This window comes from Phlebotomus papatasi, chromosome 2, assembly GCF_024763615.1.
Source record: "Phlebotomus papatasi isolate M1 chromosome 2, Ppap_2.1, whole genome shotgun sequence".
Lineage (NCBI taxonomy): Eukaryota > Metazoa > Arthropoda > Insecta > Diptera > Psychodidae > Phlebotomus > Phlebotomus papatasi.
In genome coordinates this window covers 89,692,829-89,711,050 of record NC_077223.1, presented here as the reverse complement: position 1 = coordinate 89,711,050, position 18,222 = coordinate 89,692,829, and the positions used below count along the sequence as shown (strand labels likewise).

The following is an 18,222-nucleotide window of genomic DNA, read 5'->3' as shown; positions in this document are numbered from 1 at the left end:
GTGCATGATGAAGACTTATATAATCCTCTTTCATCTCACCTGCATTCGTGTCTCGTGTTTAGATCCACTCTTGTATTACATCCACTCTGTTTGCTCACATCTCGCAAAACACCTTTACTCTTACCTCGAGACGATCTTCTCTGAAGCCTTCACTGGGTTATTCAATGGAAAGTGCTGAGATGCATCTCAACACGTGATGCAGTCATTGCTCCACATTTAGTACGATAATTCAAAAATGCAGACACTCGACTGTAATATCTGCCACTTGCCACAAAAATCCTTAACTCTTTAACCAAACATTTAATTTTTGCAACCTCAAAAAATTCACCAAGGAAATTCCGGTAATTAACCTCTCTCGCGTATGAGGGAAAAGTCGGAAAAATTCTCGGAATTTCAATTTACCTTAAGGCATTTTTTTTCAACAGTTTTCCTAACGATCTGCTGTTCTGGCTTGTTCTTCAGATTGTGTTTAAGCAAAAAAAAAATTTAACACGGTGCATATTTCAATGAATCGCAAGAAATTGTATATGATTTCTATTAATTTTCCTGTTAGCTGCAATATTAATTAGGTTGCATAATTCTGATTGAATGATGATTGAGAATGTCACTGTTATCTAATGTCTTTTCAATTTGTTGACTTAACTAACAGCGCATACATTTTATGTGTGCAAATGTAAAAGAAATAATTGGCACTTATTCAAAAATCTGCTGACTTAATGATCAAAGAAATTAGTCAAAGGATATTCCAAAGAGATATGTAAGGTTGTTACATGAAAAATATAATATTATCACATAAATATTATGGACATATTCAATAATTTAGTACATGCTTGTTCTAAAGAACAAATGCTAGAAATTTTTAATGATGTCAATAGCATTATATTCCGAGAGATTTGAATCATATAATTTTACTCTAGATGTTTGTTCCCCTAATTTTTACACTACGCTTAGTACATGTATGTTCTACAGAACGAAGATCAATTATTTAACATCCTGAATGCTAGAAATTTTCCGGTGATCTCAAAACATTCTATTCCGAGAGGTTTGAATCATACAATTTCATTTGAGCTATTTGCATATCCAATTTTTTACGCTAAGTTTAGTACAAGCATGTTCTAAAGAACAAATAGCAATGATTTAACACCCTTGAATACTAGAAATTTTCTGCTGACCTCAATAGTATTCCATTCCAAGAGATCTAAATCGTACAATTTCATTTAAGTTATTTGCATCTCCAATTTTTTACACTAAGCTTAGTACTTGTATGTTCTAAATTAGAAAGTTTAAAAACAATAAGAAAACTGAAACAATAAGAAGTATTAATATGCCACAGAATAATGATTTTATTATGTTTAGTGAGACTTTTGACTGAATAAAGCAGTAATTACATTCTTATAAAAAAATTCTTAAATATTTGTACTAATTTTTATATAATAACTGTATTCGTAATTAAATCATTTTTACAACCCAAAGAATTCATTAGTAGTTGAAAAACAACTTTTTAGATTATAATTTTCTTCCTTTCAGAAAATTTGACTTTTGAAAAAAAGGCACGACAAAAGTTTAGGATTTTTTTAAAACACTAAACATTTATGTAAAAAAAACTCTTTTTATTTACTGGACTTTTTTTTTAAATTTTTGTTTATAATAAATAAATAAAACAGAATGATATAAATGAAAAGTATCAGAATCCTTCAGCATTTTTTACAAATTGTCACTTAAGTAATTACGTTACTAAACATTTAGTACATGCATGTACTAAATATTAGGTGAGATTCTTAACAATCTCACCTACTATAATCCTAACAAAATTTCATGTCGTCCGATCGACCTCAAACTTGGCCAAAATGTGTTTCAGCACTTCCTGATCACGAATATATATGTGGCTAATTTACGTTCCCGGCCGGCCGGCCGGCTGGCCGGCCGGCCGGCCGGCCGGCCGCTCTTTGGAGCTTAATAGCTCCTAAACTAAAAAAGATATCGACTTGCGGTTTTCGGCAAAGGTTATATATCGGGTGAAAATTGCAACTTGGTGCATTGACCCCCCACCCCCCACCCCTCCTTCCGCCATTTTGAAGACCCCCCTTTTTTTGTTTTCTCAATAGCTCCGCCCCTATGGCATTCAGCGGACTCAAATTTTAGTATGTTATAGCTGGGCCTTAGAGCTTTCCATCAATACCAAACTTAAGGTCCCCCGACCCCCCTGACCCGAGCTATAAGGGTCCAAAAAAAATTTCTTAAAATGGCCATAACTCCGGTTCTAATTGTCAGAATTTAAAAAGTGAGGGCTTTTTGGAAAGCTCTCGTGAAATGCCACTTCCCCTTCTAACATCGCAAGTTCATAAAACCACCGCTAGGGGCGCTTTTTTTAAAAAGAAAATTTTTAAATCTTAAAAGTTAAATAACTCAAAAATTCCATTGTGCATCGGGCTGAAAATTTAGTATGTTGTAGCCGTTGATTATACCTATCAAACAAAAAAAACCTTAAGTCGATCCATAACCCCTGACCCGAGCTATAAGGGGTCAAAGTTCGAACATTGACCGGCCTCTATCTCCGGTTCTAATTAACATAGCGACCTAAATTTTATCTTTTTGGTTTCGTCTCGATGAGCACTTTCAGATGGAAGTTCAAAAAGTCACTACAGGTGGCGCTGTGATAGCGTCAAAATTCATCGAAATTCAAAGTCACTTTTCTCAAAAACGGCATTGTGCAAGTTAATGAAATTTTAGTATGTTGTAGTCCAGTCTAGGACGTTTCCAAAATGGTGCGTATGTGCGCTGTGGTTTCAATAGAACCGGAGATATGAGGGGTCAAAGTTCACGAAATTCAAAAAATCATATCTCCGGTTCTATGTGACCGATTTTGATGAATGAGGGCTTAAACGAAAGATCTCACCAAATGCTACAACTTTCTAGAATATTTGAACTTCGTGGGACCAACACCAGGGGCGCCACAGTCGAAAAACCAATTTCAATATCACATAACCTCAATTATCTCGACTGTCGCTGAACCGATTTTGATGATTATTTCAACATAATTGTAGAGGATATTTGTCTCTACATTTCGTCCATACATCATTTTCCGCTCAGACTACGCTATCACTCCGATTTTGCCGTTTAAGTGTGAAAAAATTGATTTTTCCCATAATAACGCTTTGAAATCACTCAGATGCCAATTTGACTGCCTCTACTCCACCAAGCCACTTAAAATAGGGGTTTAAATGGAAAGTCCCGCAAAATACAACAATTCTTTGATTTAGTTGAAGTTCAACAAATGAACACTTGGGGCACTCTGGATGAAAAAACGAGTTAAGAAACAAAAAACCTCGCTTATCTTGGCTTCTGAGTAATCGATGAGTTCAAGTTCTACGGCAAAATTATAGAGAACATTCTGGTCTACATTTCACCCATATAACACTTTTCTGTCAGTTCATCCAAATCCTTGACATTTTGGTTCAAATACAAAACTTGTATAATTTCACGAATTTGATTCAAGATAACTGAATGGCGTCTCCCTACTTCAGCATCAAATCGAATTTGCATGCACTCCGAGTTAGCTCACGTTAAGAATCTCACCTACATAAGCCGGTTAGGATTATCTGTCCCTTTACAATACAATACAATATTTATAATACTAAACATTTACTACATGCATGTTCTAACTGTTTAGTAAATATGAAGAAGTTTAAGAAATAAAATTTAAAGAAAAATTATGAAAAGATAAAGACTAAAAAAGAATATTCGTCGTTAACCGTTGAGGACTTGTCTTTCTTATTTTTACAAATTAACTGACTTGGACTAAAAAGACCCATGGGTGTTTTAATATAATTCCATGGTAAGATGCAATTAATTAACAAGAATCAGTATTAAAACTGCTAATGCCGGATTATTGACGCAATGTGTGATTGCTCAATTATTATAATGAATTATAAGTCAGCAAACCTAATTATTAACTTAAAATTGTTTACATTTTAACTGAGATTCATCACATTTTGAGTTGAAATTGACGTTATTAGTAAAAGTGGAATTTTTCTCTTTTTATATTACCCCTTATTTGCTTATGAATTTTATAAAAAAGTTTCTTTCATTATTTTAGAATATTCCTTGCATGATTATACCAATAATTTTACAGATATTTCACATATATGTGCTAAAATTGAAGAGTCATCAATTGTTTCAACTCATCTTTCAAAATTTTAATAAAAGTATCATCGAAACGGATGTCTTGCTAAAGTACCATTGCTACTTTTTCTAACCAACCATCAACTAAAATGATCAAGATCTTGTCACTTACATGATGAATAACAATTTATAAAATCCATCATATATTATTTTGATGACGTTGATGGCGAGCTTTAAGTTAAGAAGAACAAGAAAGTTTTGGCCTTTAGTCAAAGTTCGAGATCATGAGAGGGCATTAAAACAACGCAAATATGTAGTACTAAGAATAAAAACTCTGCCAAAAAACGTTGAAAATCAAGTCGTAGAACAGGATATTTTTTCATCAGACATTTTTGAGACTTCTGTGTGAAGTTAATGCCATGGAATCATAAAAAGTAATAAACATTAATGAATATAATAGTCCCCCGATTAAGAAACAACCCCCCCAGAATTTTGTACACCTCTCCTAAACGTTTAACTTATTTCAAAACACCTCTTGGATAAATTAGAAGCAGTTTATTTCAATTTCGTCTGGGACACCATTACAAAAAAGGTAGCATTTTGGGGGGGAAATGAGCTTCGTGAATAATTTGTCTCATGGATAAATTCGACGGAATGTTTTGCGTCTGAAGGTGTAATTGCGATTTTTTTGTGCACTACGTTGATCAATCTTGAGACTCATTGAGTCCTCAATTGCTCCCATGGATGGTCTTTTGTCGAGCAATGATTTCACAACAGTTTTTCATAATTTTTCACTTATAGCTCTGTTTCATGTATCAAGTTTACAATAATGAGTAGCATCGCCCAGAGACTTGGTTGTGCACCTCACGAGTGCATGTTGGTATAATGTTGATTGAATTATGAAATGCTAAAAAGGTCTGAGGGCACTAAAGTACACGAATAAAACATGCTATTTGAAGCATTTGCTACAATTTCAAGTTTTATGGTAAATTGTGTAACATAATGTCGCTAATAAAAACAAGTGAATCTGCAATAAAGGAAATTTTAAAAGATTTAGTACAAAACAGGTATATGTACTAAAATAATTAGAACTGTCTACAAGCATCTGCTACAATTTCAAATTTTATCGCAAATTATGTAACATAATGTCGCTGCTAAAAACAAGTTAAACCGCTATGAGGCAAACATTAAAAAATTTAGTACAAAAAATGTACTAAAATTTGAAGTTTCTACAAACTTCTGCTACAATTTCAAGTTTAATTACAAATTGTGTAACATATCACAAAAAAAAGAGAATACGCTATGAGGAAAATTTTAAAAGATTTAGTACAAAACAAGTCCTAAAATAATTTGTAAATAAACTTTTGAATTTGCAAGCAAAATAAAATAGAGAAAAAAGGAACTGATACTTATGGAAAGATACTATCGATACTTTTTGATCTTGAATTTTTTAATAGAGAACAAGGGTTTTGATATAATTAACACCAAGTGTATTTAGTACAACTAAGATCCAGTGTATAATAAAACTGAATTACAATGTGAGAGAGAAAAATCTCGAAAACCGATCACGGAATTGTAAAAGGAAATTCAGCCGAGAATTTGAAAACATTTAGTACATGTGTGTACTAACTCTTTTGCAATGTAGTTTCTAAAATTTTTAAATAAATACCAAAGAATATACTTTACAATTAGATGTGAAAAAATAATCCTATTTTTCTTCTCGAAACAACAACCAAACGTTATATTAGTACAAATAAGATCGGAATGTCTAAAAAACTTATAAAACTGTATGGGAAAAGTGTGTGAAATTTATTCGAATAAAATACATTATTCCACCTTTTTTATAATCAATTTTAAAAATTTTGTAAGTCAATCTACATGTACTAAAGTGTCTTCTAAAATGTGAAATATGACATTTCACATTTCTTCATAGACTAGAAAAGTTTGTAATTAGAATAAAGCTAGCAATTTTCACAAATCCAAAAGAAATATTCCAAAATTTTGTTAAGAAAATGTATTTTCGAAAGAAGTTCATACGAAAAGTGGGGCAGTTTCACACACAAAAATTTAAAAAAAATATATATATTTTTTCGATATTAAAATAACATCTATGAATTGTACAAATCATATTTGTAATATATCAATAAGCTTGAATTCACATTTAATTGCCAAAAGATATGTGAAAAGAAGTTTAGCTGCGTGAAACAACCCTACTCACCCCTATAATAACATTAGAAGTAATAAAAACGAGTCACGACATAACTTTTTAACAATTGCCATAGTTTCTTTTACCATAAATATGAGATGAACAAGACGAAATTAAAAGTATTATGAAACATTGTTCATCATGAAAATATTTTGCACTTTCGAGATAATTCAGGAAATTTTGCCTTTGCTATATTTGATTTTTAATCCATACTATTCCTGTATTTTCTTATAAATATGCGGATGTCAAATATAAATGTTGATCTATTCATGAATGGGACTCCCCCCTTGCAGACTTGTACGGCATTTTGCTAAATTTTCTTCTACTGCATTAATCACAATGGAAATGAGGAATTCATAATATTGTAATAAATTTAAATAATCTACTTGTCGCAATCTCTGCTGAGAATATGTGCTGCTGATTGAGAATTCCGCAAACAGTCTGATGTTTACAATTTGATCTCAATGATAATCTGTGTAGCATACCAGACTGCACAAAACGATTTCGCAAGTGAATTGTGAATAAAATCGTTTAATATCGTAGAAATCGAGCAAATTTTGCAGATACAGAATATTATTTTTTTTATTAACACCTTACCATCTCGTATTGATATTAAAAATCAATTTCCATTAGGGAATTTGTACATTGCAGATCTGCGTGCGAGATATACAGAAGAGATATGTAATTTTTTGATCTATGAGGTCACAAATTGATATTTATTAATATAATATTCGAAAAAGGTAGTTTAAAAATTCGCTTTTTTGCTGTCTTGTGCGTAAGAAGTTCATACCGACCGATCATAAACAAATTAGTAACTGATGGTTAGAAAAATAAGACGAATGGAATGTTTGGTCTGATCAATAATTTGAGGAGAGCCAGGTGCAAAAAAAAAGAAACAATAACAAAAAGCTCACGAGACGATTAAAAATGGGGAAATCCAAACCTTTTGCCATGTGAGAGGCGTTTTATTTCAGTATCTAATTACTATTTACTACCTGTGATCCAATGTTTCATGTGAAGTGTGAGAAGAAGCTCACATTTCCTCGGGTATTCCACACATTTTCGCATTGTATTTTCACAACACAGCTCATCCCAAAGCCGAAGACTTAATTGAAGCTTCCAAAGTGTGATTTGCGCGATAAATCATAAATTGATGGGGTACTTTTTGTAACCCTCATTAATCTAATGGATTTTTCACAATATAAGCCTTCCTGGCTTTATTGAAACAATGACTGGATTCTTTTCGTACACTTTTATAAAATTTAACTTCCTTCTTCTTATCTTCTATTGCAGAATTAAGAAATGGGATTGCACAAACAGTACCTGAAAGTGGGTCGCAATGCTCGTGATCAGCTATTTGGAATCCCTCCGCGCGATGGAAAGCCCTCATCTGGGCCAACCCCACTCTCCATGCTCATTTCTCAGGGAGTTAAGTTAAATAACAGTAAGTAATCTCTTGAAGAAAAGCATCATAGTTATGATAATAAGGTCATTAAAGAAGCTTACCAGAGTCGATATAAAAATTAGTCTCAGGGCTTTTTTAAAAATATTCTAGTATAGTTCATTTTAACGTGAAAATTTGTCTTAAAAACGTTAATCAAACCCAAGAAGCAATTTTTTCTTAATATAGTCTTGTAGAATTCCTTAAGTAAGGCACTATAGAACAAAGTCTTTTTATTTACTTATAACGCTCTTGGTTCCATCACTGAGATTACTATAAGTAAAGTGGCGCACCCTTAAGGATCTTAAGAGCTTCTATAGGAATTTCAACAGAAAATTCACACTTTAAGTCTTTTAAAAGTGCACTAAAAGACATAATACTTGGTTCTATAAGGCAGCTATTTTGCTTCTTGGTAAATTTCATTACATTCTCGAATATAAACATCGCTATAAATTTTTACTTCATTCAGCAAACACGTAGATCTCCTGATTATGTTTTATCACTTTACAAAGCAACCAATTTTTTTTGTAAATCCCGTAAATGAAATCAAAATCATTTCTGCAACAAATCAAAAAAAAGTTAATAAAACAAATTGTAAAAAAAAAGCTAGTTAAATTCAATTTTAACCCCAGTAAATTTGTTTTACGAGGATTTTTACAGCACAATCATTGTGTTTAAATAATTAGGAGTATAACGAGGATAATTAGTTGAACAGTGCTTCTGATGTATTGCAGTCTTTTTACTAATAGTTCTATTTCCTCATATTTTTTCATCCTATATCTCAACTTTCTTGAGAACCCAAAAAAATGTTTTTTGTTTTGCTTGTAACATATAGAAATCGTTCTTATAATACACCAAAGCATTTATTTATATGACATTGAACATTTAATCCAAATGAATAGTATTTTGACCTTAAAAAATTCACTGATTGGCTCGACTTTTAGTAATTTAAATTAAAGTTTAGGCAGACATCGAACACGCAGTGAGACTATCGGAATTAAATGGGTGGCGACTAAAATCCTAAAATCCAAAATCTTAAACGCCTAAATCCCGAAAAAGCCCAAGTCCCAAATGCGTCAAAATCTCGAAAGTCGAAAACCCTGAATGGGTCGATATAACGAATGAGTGAATATCTCTAAAAACCAAAGTCCCAAAATATCTAAACCCCGGATATTAAAATCCTGGAACGCCAAATTCCCGAAAGTCGAATGATTAAAATCCTCAAAGGAACGAAATAATTTCCGAAAGTACAGATACTTTCACTTTGCCTCCAGCAAGTGCGGTTACAACCGTGAAAGTAGCTGTGACACTTTTAAGAATTCGGATTCTTGACATTTGGGATGTTGGCAATCAGGACTTGGAATTACCGGATTTTGATGTTCGAAATTTTGACTTTTAGGATTGTGGCTGTTCGGGATTTTACCCATTCGAAATTTTGAGTTTTCAAGATTGTGATCCATTCAGGATTTTGGGTTTCGGAATTTTGGCATTCGGGATTTTTGCTCTTTCAAAATCTCATCCTGCGAAAATTTGGCTTTCGGGATTTTGACTTTGCAGAATTTTAGTTTTTCGGGATTTTCCCTTTCGGAATTTTGAAAAATAGATTATGTTTACTGAAGTATTAGACAAAAATATTGAAAATTTGTACAATAAAATATTATATACTTATATCTAATGATATACAATATATTAACCTGAAAATTACTTCAGTCTTGTCAAGTGCTCTGATTTGTCAGATACCAAAAGCATTTAAATCATTCTAAGCTTTAGCTAATAAAAATAATTCCATTAGATTTAAATTTTTTATACAATTACATATTTAATTACATGTGGTTTATACATAAATCTAACAAATTTAGAAAAGTAAATGAATCAGAGAAATATAATGTTAAAAAATTCGAAGTACCTAATCTGAAATGATATTCTCTGTTTGATTTGAATCTGGATCTATAAGATTTTATTGATTTAAAAGATTCTTGCATAAATTTGTAAAGTAAGCATATGATAAATAAATATTTTATGTCTATCTGAAATATATATTCGGTTGGTCGTTCTTTCACCACGTTTTTAAAAATATTCCGTATACATTTTCTTCTCAATTTTAAACAGCAAGATCACTTTTAAAGCTTAGAATTATGAAAAATATGTTTAAAAAAATATTTAGCGTAAATAATCATCTACATCGTAATTTGAGAAACATTATATACATAAACAGAATATTGTTCAATATAGATGAGATTATGAAAGAATCACATCTGAAAAACAATTGTTGCTTTTTGCATACCAAGTTCTTTCCACTAAGCATCGGCCTTTTTGGACACTTCAATAAGTTCTTTCTGAAAGCACTCTTATGCTAATAAAAAGTTTAGCAAAATAGTTCTTCGAATTAAACAATAAGAAATTATAGTAATGATATTTGCCGTTTTTGGTGTGTACAACCAGTTTTATTTCCTTTTCGTGATATTTTAACCATTCTCAAAAGATCTTCACAGAATGGGAAATTACTTCCTGAAACCTTGTGACATTTTTTTAATACACATCTTAAATTGAAGTAATTTAAAACCACTAAGTACAAGGTCAATTTGGAATAGTTAACACGTTTTATTAAAAAACAAACTGTTAGGATTTTACTAAAAAATCAAAAGTCAATATACATAATGTAAAAGTCTATTGACCTTACTAAGTGATTTTCATGTGACTCTACTATGGAATTAAGGAGGTATGATAGCAGCCTAAAGCTCAATATTAGATAAAATTTTATAATAAATGGAAACAATAGTAATTATGTAATTTTGCAGTACAGCTTTAAATTGAGACTCCTTGAGGAGTTGAGAAAGTTGCATAAGTTCAAAGAATATCGGTAATTAATTCTTATGCATTATTGCTTTATTAATGCTGTAAAATTATATAACTGATCACTTTACAATTAGTGGTAGCTTAATCACAAATATAATTAACATGACTCATGTGCACAATTCCTAAATAATCTTTTCCTTTACTTGGGACATTAGTTACTAGCAAATTTTCTAGCTATAATTCACGCTTAGTTAAAAAAAACAGATGTAGACTTGCCTTAATGATATCGTCATGGGAGTTCATAAGTTACCAAGTTCTAATAACACCAATAATACAGCTATTTTTTCTCACTTACGATCCTATAACAGTCTTATTTAATTTGTTCTGCAATTATGATGCTCGCCGAGAGATCAGACAACTTTATACTGTCACTGACCTGAATTAGATGTAGCTACTCTAAAGGTCGTTTAGAGCTTTGACGACAATCTTCCATACGTGCCTCATAAGTTCTTCATGCCGGATGGAACTTCTTGTCACACGAGAAGCTCTCTGGCAGTTCCTACAACACCGTACCACAAGAGAAGCTTTTATATGTGGAAAACTGTGTGTGTCCGTGTGTAAAATTGCATATTTTGCAATTTTCACATGACATTCCTCCTGTGCTGCTGCACAGCAGCTGAAGAAGTATTTTCATGCTACTAAATGATGGTAAAAAACAACTTTACGGAGATTTTGAATTTCCATTTAAATATTTAAACATGAGCGATGCATTAATAGTTTGCAGAATGCTGGGATATTAAATTCAAACACTGTACTGAAGTAGTTAGAGTAGTAGTTGAACTTAGAAAAATATGCACGAGAAATAAGTAACTTGAAAAGGTAAAGGAGTTTTCTAAACAATAAATATTCGAGTATTTATCAATATATTAATTTGAATGGTAAAAGTTCGATGAGCAGATCGATAAGTGTCCTAAAAAATCGATTTCTACGAAATTTTTTGGATAGAAGATCTAGAATTCGAACAGAGAATTACTACCTACCCTAAATTTATTTTAAATATAGCAATTTTTACAACAAATCAAGAAAACATAATCAAAAGTACCACTGAGAATTTCGTTCTGTAAGATTTAAGAATAACCAATTTTTCTAAACTACCCCTTATAAAACTTCATTAGCGGATTTTTATATTTAAATATTCAATATTACAAGGACAGAAATCAAATACTATATAACGAAATGACAGGCTTAAAATTTGGATTTAGCACTTATTAGGGTCCCGGTCAAAATCTCGAAAGCCAAAATCCAGAATTTTTAAAAATTCCGTAGGTACTCCCACGATTGCATCCGCATTTACTGGAAGCAAAAGGAAAATTTGTGCATCTTGGGAAATTATTCTACACATTATCCTCCATAATTTAATCCCTTTCAGGATTTTGAACATTCGGGATTTTGGTTGCCACCGCACTTATTATAGTGCACAACATACCCTAAAATGCCTAGTGAAGCGATCTTAAGACTAGAGGCTTAGCCCAGTTCCCGAGGGTCTCAAAATCTTAAATAGCGCGCAATTTTATTCCTTTTTGATAGCCTAATAGGTCATTTATCTTTAATAATCCAATTCTCAGGTAGATTTTTCCAAAAAAATCGTGAGTAATAAAAAAAAATCGGAGCAGTTAAGCCATATGGCTAAGCCTTAGGTCTGAATCCCGTATAACGGTTTGGGGGGAAGCTGGGTACCTTTGAATTGGGACACTTTTGCATTGAAATGGGCCTTTTTCTACTATTTTCGAATAAGATCTGGGCAATATCACTAAGCAATTAATGAACAAATCATATTTTAAAGGTATCCCAATTTAAAGATATCTCACTTCCCCTTAAATACAAGGGCAAAACAAATCCATAATTGTTTTGCTTTAATAGATGGATAAACTTTTCGGAATTTTGGCATTCGGGATTTTGGCTTTCGCGATTTTGGCTGCCTCCGGCCCGAAGATATGGGGAAGATAGCAAAACGCATCGAGGAGATTTGCAAGGACTCGGCGAACATCCAAGGGCATTTTATCCACTTCTCATTTTTACGACATCTCTTCGAATTGGCGTAAAAGATTAAGAAAAATCTTATTAAAAAAATGAAATAAATATTAAAAGGGCTTATTCTCTTCGGCATTAATCCTCTTCTTGAACACTAATTTTTAATTGGTAATTTTTGGTTTTCGAAAAAAAAATATTTAAGCAGTTGAAATATGCTTAACCATGTACCGAAAAATTTATAAAACTTAGTCTTTTCCTTTTCCTTCAATAAAAAGCGAGAAAAAACTACTAAGTTTTGGCCTCATAATTCAGGTTGACCCCTTATTTGAATTTTTCAAATTCTTTAAATATTAGTATGCCCGAATTTTGCAGAATAAAAGTAATTCAGTTACTTTAATTTACCCGAGTACTTGAATAATGTAAGGTGATGGAATTGTTAGGCATCTTGATTTGTTTTAAAAACTTGAATTTTGAAAATTTTTGAATTTTTTGGATTATCAAAAATTTGTTTGAATTACTTTGAATACCTGCAGGATTAACAGAAACATGAATTATCCTTTCAAATTTCAAGTACATCCATTCATACACAGTGTGTGCTTGTTCTTGAATTTCTCAGATAGGAGAAAGTGTGCACGCTTTGCACAATCCCAAGTTTCATAATGACTAATTTTTTTTCTATGTTCTTCAATTAATGTGACTCATCGCACCCATTTTTAAAAACTAATTGATTAAGTATAATCAATTAGAGATCCTTTGCATAAATTTTTTCATTACCTAATTCTCTAATGCCAAATTTCCAAGGCTAAATATTCTTGAGGATCAGCCTGAGTTTACTTGGGTCCTAACTCTTAGATATCCGATCCTCTCAAATACCTAATCCCTTTATGAAATTGTTCAGTTCAATAAGGATTGATAAAATTTATATCCAACTTTTCTAGCTTTAGTTTGTCGTCTTAAAAGAAATAAATGAATATCAAGAGCCTCAAAATACTTTGGGACAATCTCTTACCCTGGAATTCAACAAGAGTATACCGACTTCACGACATTTCTATTCGCGACAACTTTGGAAAATTTACACTATATCTAATATATATCAAATGTAAAATACCAGAATCTCGATTAAATTATACCAATAGTACTATGATCATTTCTCTTAACAAATTCCAATGGATTAGAGGATTACACTCCTTACTAAGCAGCGCACATTTCATTGAATCAACGTTTGTATTGACTATTAAATCTAGCATATGGTATAGCACTTTGTGTATATTTGTGCTTTAAACGAAAAATTCGCTACAGCGGAATTTTACGCGCGAGTTGGTTGAAAAGCGTCTCTCTCAGGAATATTTTGCAATACTCTCAATACCCACCTTGCAGCTTCTCGAGTGGAAAACCTGATACTCTACGTCTTAGTGGAGTCTAGGCGAATTAGTTTTTCAATGTAATTTTCAGTTCAATGTTGAATAAAATCGGATCGCATGCTTTCAAATTACCATCTGAACCTCCCAAATGCATCTCCGGTGCTATGAGGGGCCCCACACGCACAGTGGGAGAAGAAGTCATCAATCTTGCATAAATATTGCCATCGTAAATGTTGAATGAGTTGCTATATAAATTAAAACCTCTCACAGGAGCTATTATTAAATTTTCAATCAGCCATCCAATATAGCCCCAATAGATGCGGTTGTTGGGCTGTGTGTAATGAAAAACCAGGCAATTGGTCCATGTATCAACATCAATGAATGCGCAATTGTTTGCGATGGTGTTTACTGGTCAGATTGGTGAAGAGAGTGGATACATATATAATTCCCTTGTAGTACAAACAAAATACCTCATAAGGTGAATTATTAGGAAAAGCACTGGTTCACCTTGTCAAGAACGCTCACATTTTCTCACCGGTTCACAGTTAAAGGTGGCGCGTGGAGCTTTTTATTATATATTTCGTGCAATGTCTCCCAGACTCTGGAATCTCCAACACGCGCAAGTTCAGTCTCATTTCCAGACTCGTATCTTGACACCTTTCACCACGTCAGCCCAAGAGGTACTTGCTTGATCTTATTGTTGAATTAAGTTTTGTTTGCAAAAGAACCACAAATGAAGCATGACATTCTCTCGATAAGTCAGTGGCTTCACTGAGATCTCCGCATGAGTGAAAGGATGCTAAGGCTTGTCTTCACGGATAATTAACTCAAGAGTCACCTCAAGAACTAGTAATATCGTCATACGCAAATATTATAAAACACTTTTTCCGCCCATTTTTGGCTTCACTTGAGCAATTTTTCTAGTTCAACAATCACTACGAGCAGAAGATTTAAGAATATTTTTACTTCTTCTTTTATTTAGAAAACGGTTAAGAATTTATTACAATAAACAGTGGAATTACAAACCTAATAAGTAAGAGATTTATTTAATAAAGCGGTAGAATTGATTCGACTTTTGTGGCATTTGGTAAAAAAATCTTGAAAGTCGGACTTCATTTTCTGTACGGAGCTGCAGAGCATCCCCTACTAAATGGAATAAGGTTCAAATGTTTTATAGGATTAAGTCTTCCATAAAATCTAATTTAAGATTTAGTAGACATAAATTCTTGATTCTTTCTTTGGCAAACTTTAAATAATTTCATTAGTTTTTAAAGTTTTTATTTTAGTACTTAAAAATTATTTTTAAACTGTAATAATATAACTTTTTAACAACCAAAAAGACAAAAAAAGACATCACTAACACTAATTAGTCAACTAACTAATTAAAATGATAAAAGTATTTCAGCAAAATACAAATTAAAAAATTAAATACACTACCATTCAAAACATCAGAATATATACTTTTTCATTTTATTGTTGAAATTGTTTTATTGAAATAATACACTACTCTCCGATGGATGACATCCGCATTGAGATTCTTATTATACATTTTTAATAAGGCAAAATTTAAACCTTAAGAAAAAATGCTCGAACTCGTAACTTAGATGCTATACCGCAAAATTTCTTTTGCATCATATACCCTTTACCGGTTCTCAATCGATTTGAACCGATTCATAAATCTCTCAAAAGATTCTCCAAAATAATTTTAAATGCGATTAACTGATTGAGTGCGATTAACTTTTCTTCCTCAGAACTTTAACACTTTTTAGGTGTAAAAATATATTAACATTTTCAATGTTAATTTTACACCTTTTTAAGGGTAAAATTAACATCAAAAAGGGTAACTTTAATCCCCAATACACCTAAAAAGCATAATATTTACACCGATTTCGGATCAATACTGCAGGGTAAAATAAACATTTCCGGAATGTTATTTTAACTTTTTCGGATTTCTCTCAGTGCAGTGATGGAGTATTCGAAGCTAGAGTGTATGAGAATCCTGAAAACTTTCCCCTATAATAAGTAGTTTTTATTAAAGTTATGTTCTGCTATATTTTTAATTAAGAATTGAGACAAAATAAATCGGACAATAATAAGAACTAAACAGCCATTATACCTAAAACGTCATTTTTTCGAAAGAAATTGAGAAAAAAAAAACATTTTTAATGTCTATCTGTAGCCCTTCAAGTACTACGAATTATGGAGGAAAGACGGTAGATTTTAATCAGTTATTTAATTCGAGTTTACCTAACACTTTGCAACTAATTTAAACTGTAAATTACAAATAATGCGCCCTAATTAATTTACCATCTCTTAGATAAACTTTATAACGTGAGAGAGCAAGCAGTTGTGGCAGGGTAAAGCCCTCAAATAAATATAAAATTAATAGTGCGAATTTGTGAATTTTGTTGATTTCACAACTTATTATTTTCCTATTAAACTTGCAACTTAATCTTACCTAATTTTACACCTGTAATTCCTAGATGATGCACATTGGGAAAGCAAATAAAGCATAAGAAAGTCTATTTCATTAAATCAAACTCTATTGATTTTTGTAACATTCTAGGAAAATTTGTACAAATAAAAATGACGCAATTGTACTAAAGGGAATTTAGCTTTTAAATTCTCGAATTTTACTAAATTACAGTTGCGTTCTTGATGGATACTTTCTTAATAATAATAGTGTAGACGATTCCGAGAAATATATGGAGAAAAAAACTTACTTTATTGTCGTGTCATTGTAAATAAATCAACACGATCAACAACCACGTTCCGGATCCAATTCAAAAATATTAATATAGTGACTAAACATGATTTTAGATCCATCAACTGAATTTGTGGATAAAAATAAAAAGTATCGTGTCTATATGGAGAAAAAATACTGCTGAGGAAACGCACATACAAAAAAAAAAACAGAAAATTGAATTTGAACATTGAACTACAATTTGAGCAAGAGTTTACCAACAAAGACTATCTCGAAAGAGGGCTTTTTTCTAAACCACAAGAGATACATTAGATGGAGTAAAAAAAAGTCCAGCCAAATGGTCTTTTTCTCCACGTACAATTGCAATTACTCAAGTTTATTTCACGGAGTAGCCAAAATAAGCCAGTGTATGAGGCACAAAACAAGAACAAATACTAATTATTTCAAAATTTTCATCCATACGTTTTTGCCTATTAAAGTACATGTTTCACATACTATCCGATTACACACCAATATTCACTTAATATTTGCCTAGAGTGATTAATTTCTGTCAATGTTTTTGCCTCTATCTTGGGTTCGAGTAAATGAAACAGTTGGAGTGATTGCAAAAAATATTAAACATAAAATTAAACAGAATTTATTTAACAGAATAAGACATATCATGGTCATGAAACTCGAAATCAATTCCATCATCAATGCATCTTGTGACATAATTAGAATTCCTTAGTATACATGGAGTGTAAGGGAATGCGCGGTACCTTCGGACAACTCAAGCTTCGGATAATTCATTTTTTCTATGGCCCTAAAGGATCTTACACATGGTTCTATCCAGAAAATTAGAGGCCTAGAACTAGGTATTAAAGTATAATTATTACATTGGACAAAATTCATTAAAACATATTGAAATAAATTAATTATTCAAAGCTTGAACTGTTTAATTCTGTTTATTCCAACTGTTTAAACGGTTTAAACATATCAACATAGAATTTCCATATCGACTATCATAGCGTGGCAACCATAAATTTCGCATAAAACGTAAGAACGGGTATGAAACTTCAGGCACCGATTATACGTTAAAAATGTTATTTATTTTGAAATATTAAGGATAGGGGAAAGACTCATCATTTTGAACAGTTTCTAAATTTGGACACTTTGAGGATAAAATTGGACACTATAAATAAATTGATTAAAATTATGGATTTTTATTCCAATATTTGATGAATAATGAATTCAATCTAAAGATTTGTTCTTTTTTGGAAGATTTTAACACTAAATACACTAAATTTTGAATATGATTTGAGTTAAAATTGCTTTATTGAAAATTCAGTGTGGGAGTGCCTTAGGATAAAATTCAGGATCTTGCGTGGGAGCGCCTTGGGATCGAATCCGAACATCTTCCTGAAGTGGCGGAGGATCGGCAGGCGTGGGCTGTTAAACTTGGTGTCATCCCAAGCAGCACATAATAACTTAACCAGAAATTATCGTTGTGCCAACGGTAAAAAACGGTTATTTTAACCAAGCAAGTTGTAAAAACGTTATCCAACAGTGAAAAGGGAAACTG

The 18,222-nt window shown here is 31.9% G+C and overlaps 1 protein-coding gene across 2 annotated transcripts in view; it reads left to right on the top strand.

Moving 5' to 3' along the window:
* LOC129804987 (lysosome membrane protein 2) overlaps window positions 1–18,222 on the top strand; it is a 65,139-nt gene that overhangs the window by 27,376 nt on the left and 19,541 nt on the right. For both annotated transcript variants that reach the window (XM_055852789.1, XM_055852788.1), the window contains exon 2: window positions 7,622–7,772. In XM_055852789.1, coding sequence (XP_055708764.1) covers window positions 7,631–7,772 — 142 coding nt within the window. In that variant the 5' untranslated portion in view covers window positions 7,622–7,630. The remainder of the gene's footprint in view (window positions 1–7,621; window positions 7,773–18,222) is intronic.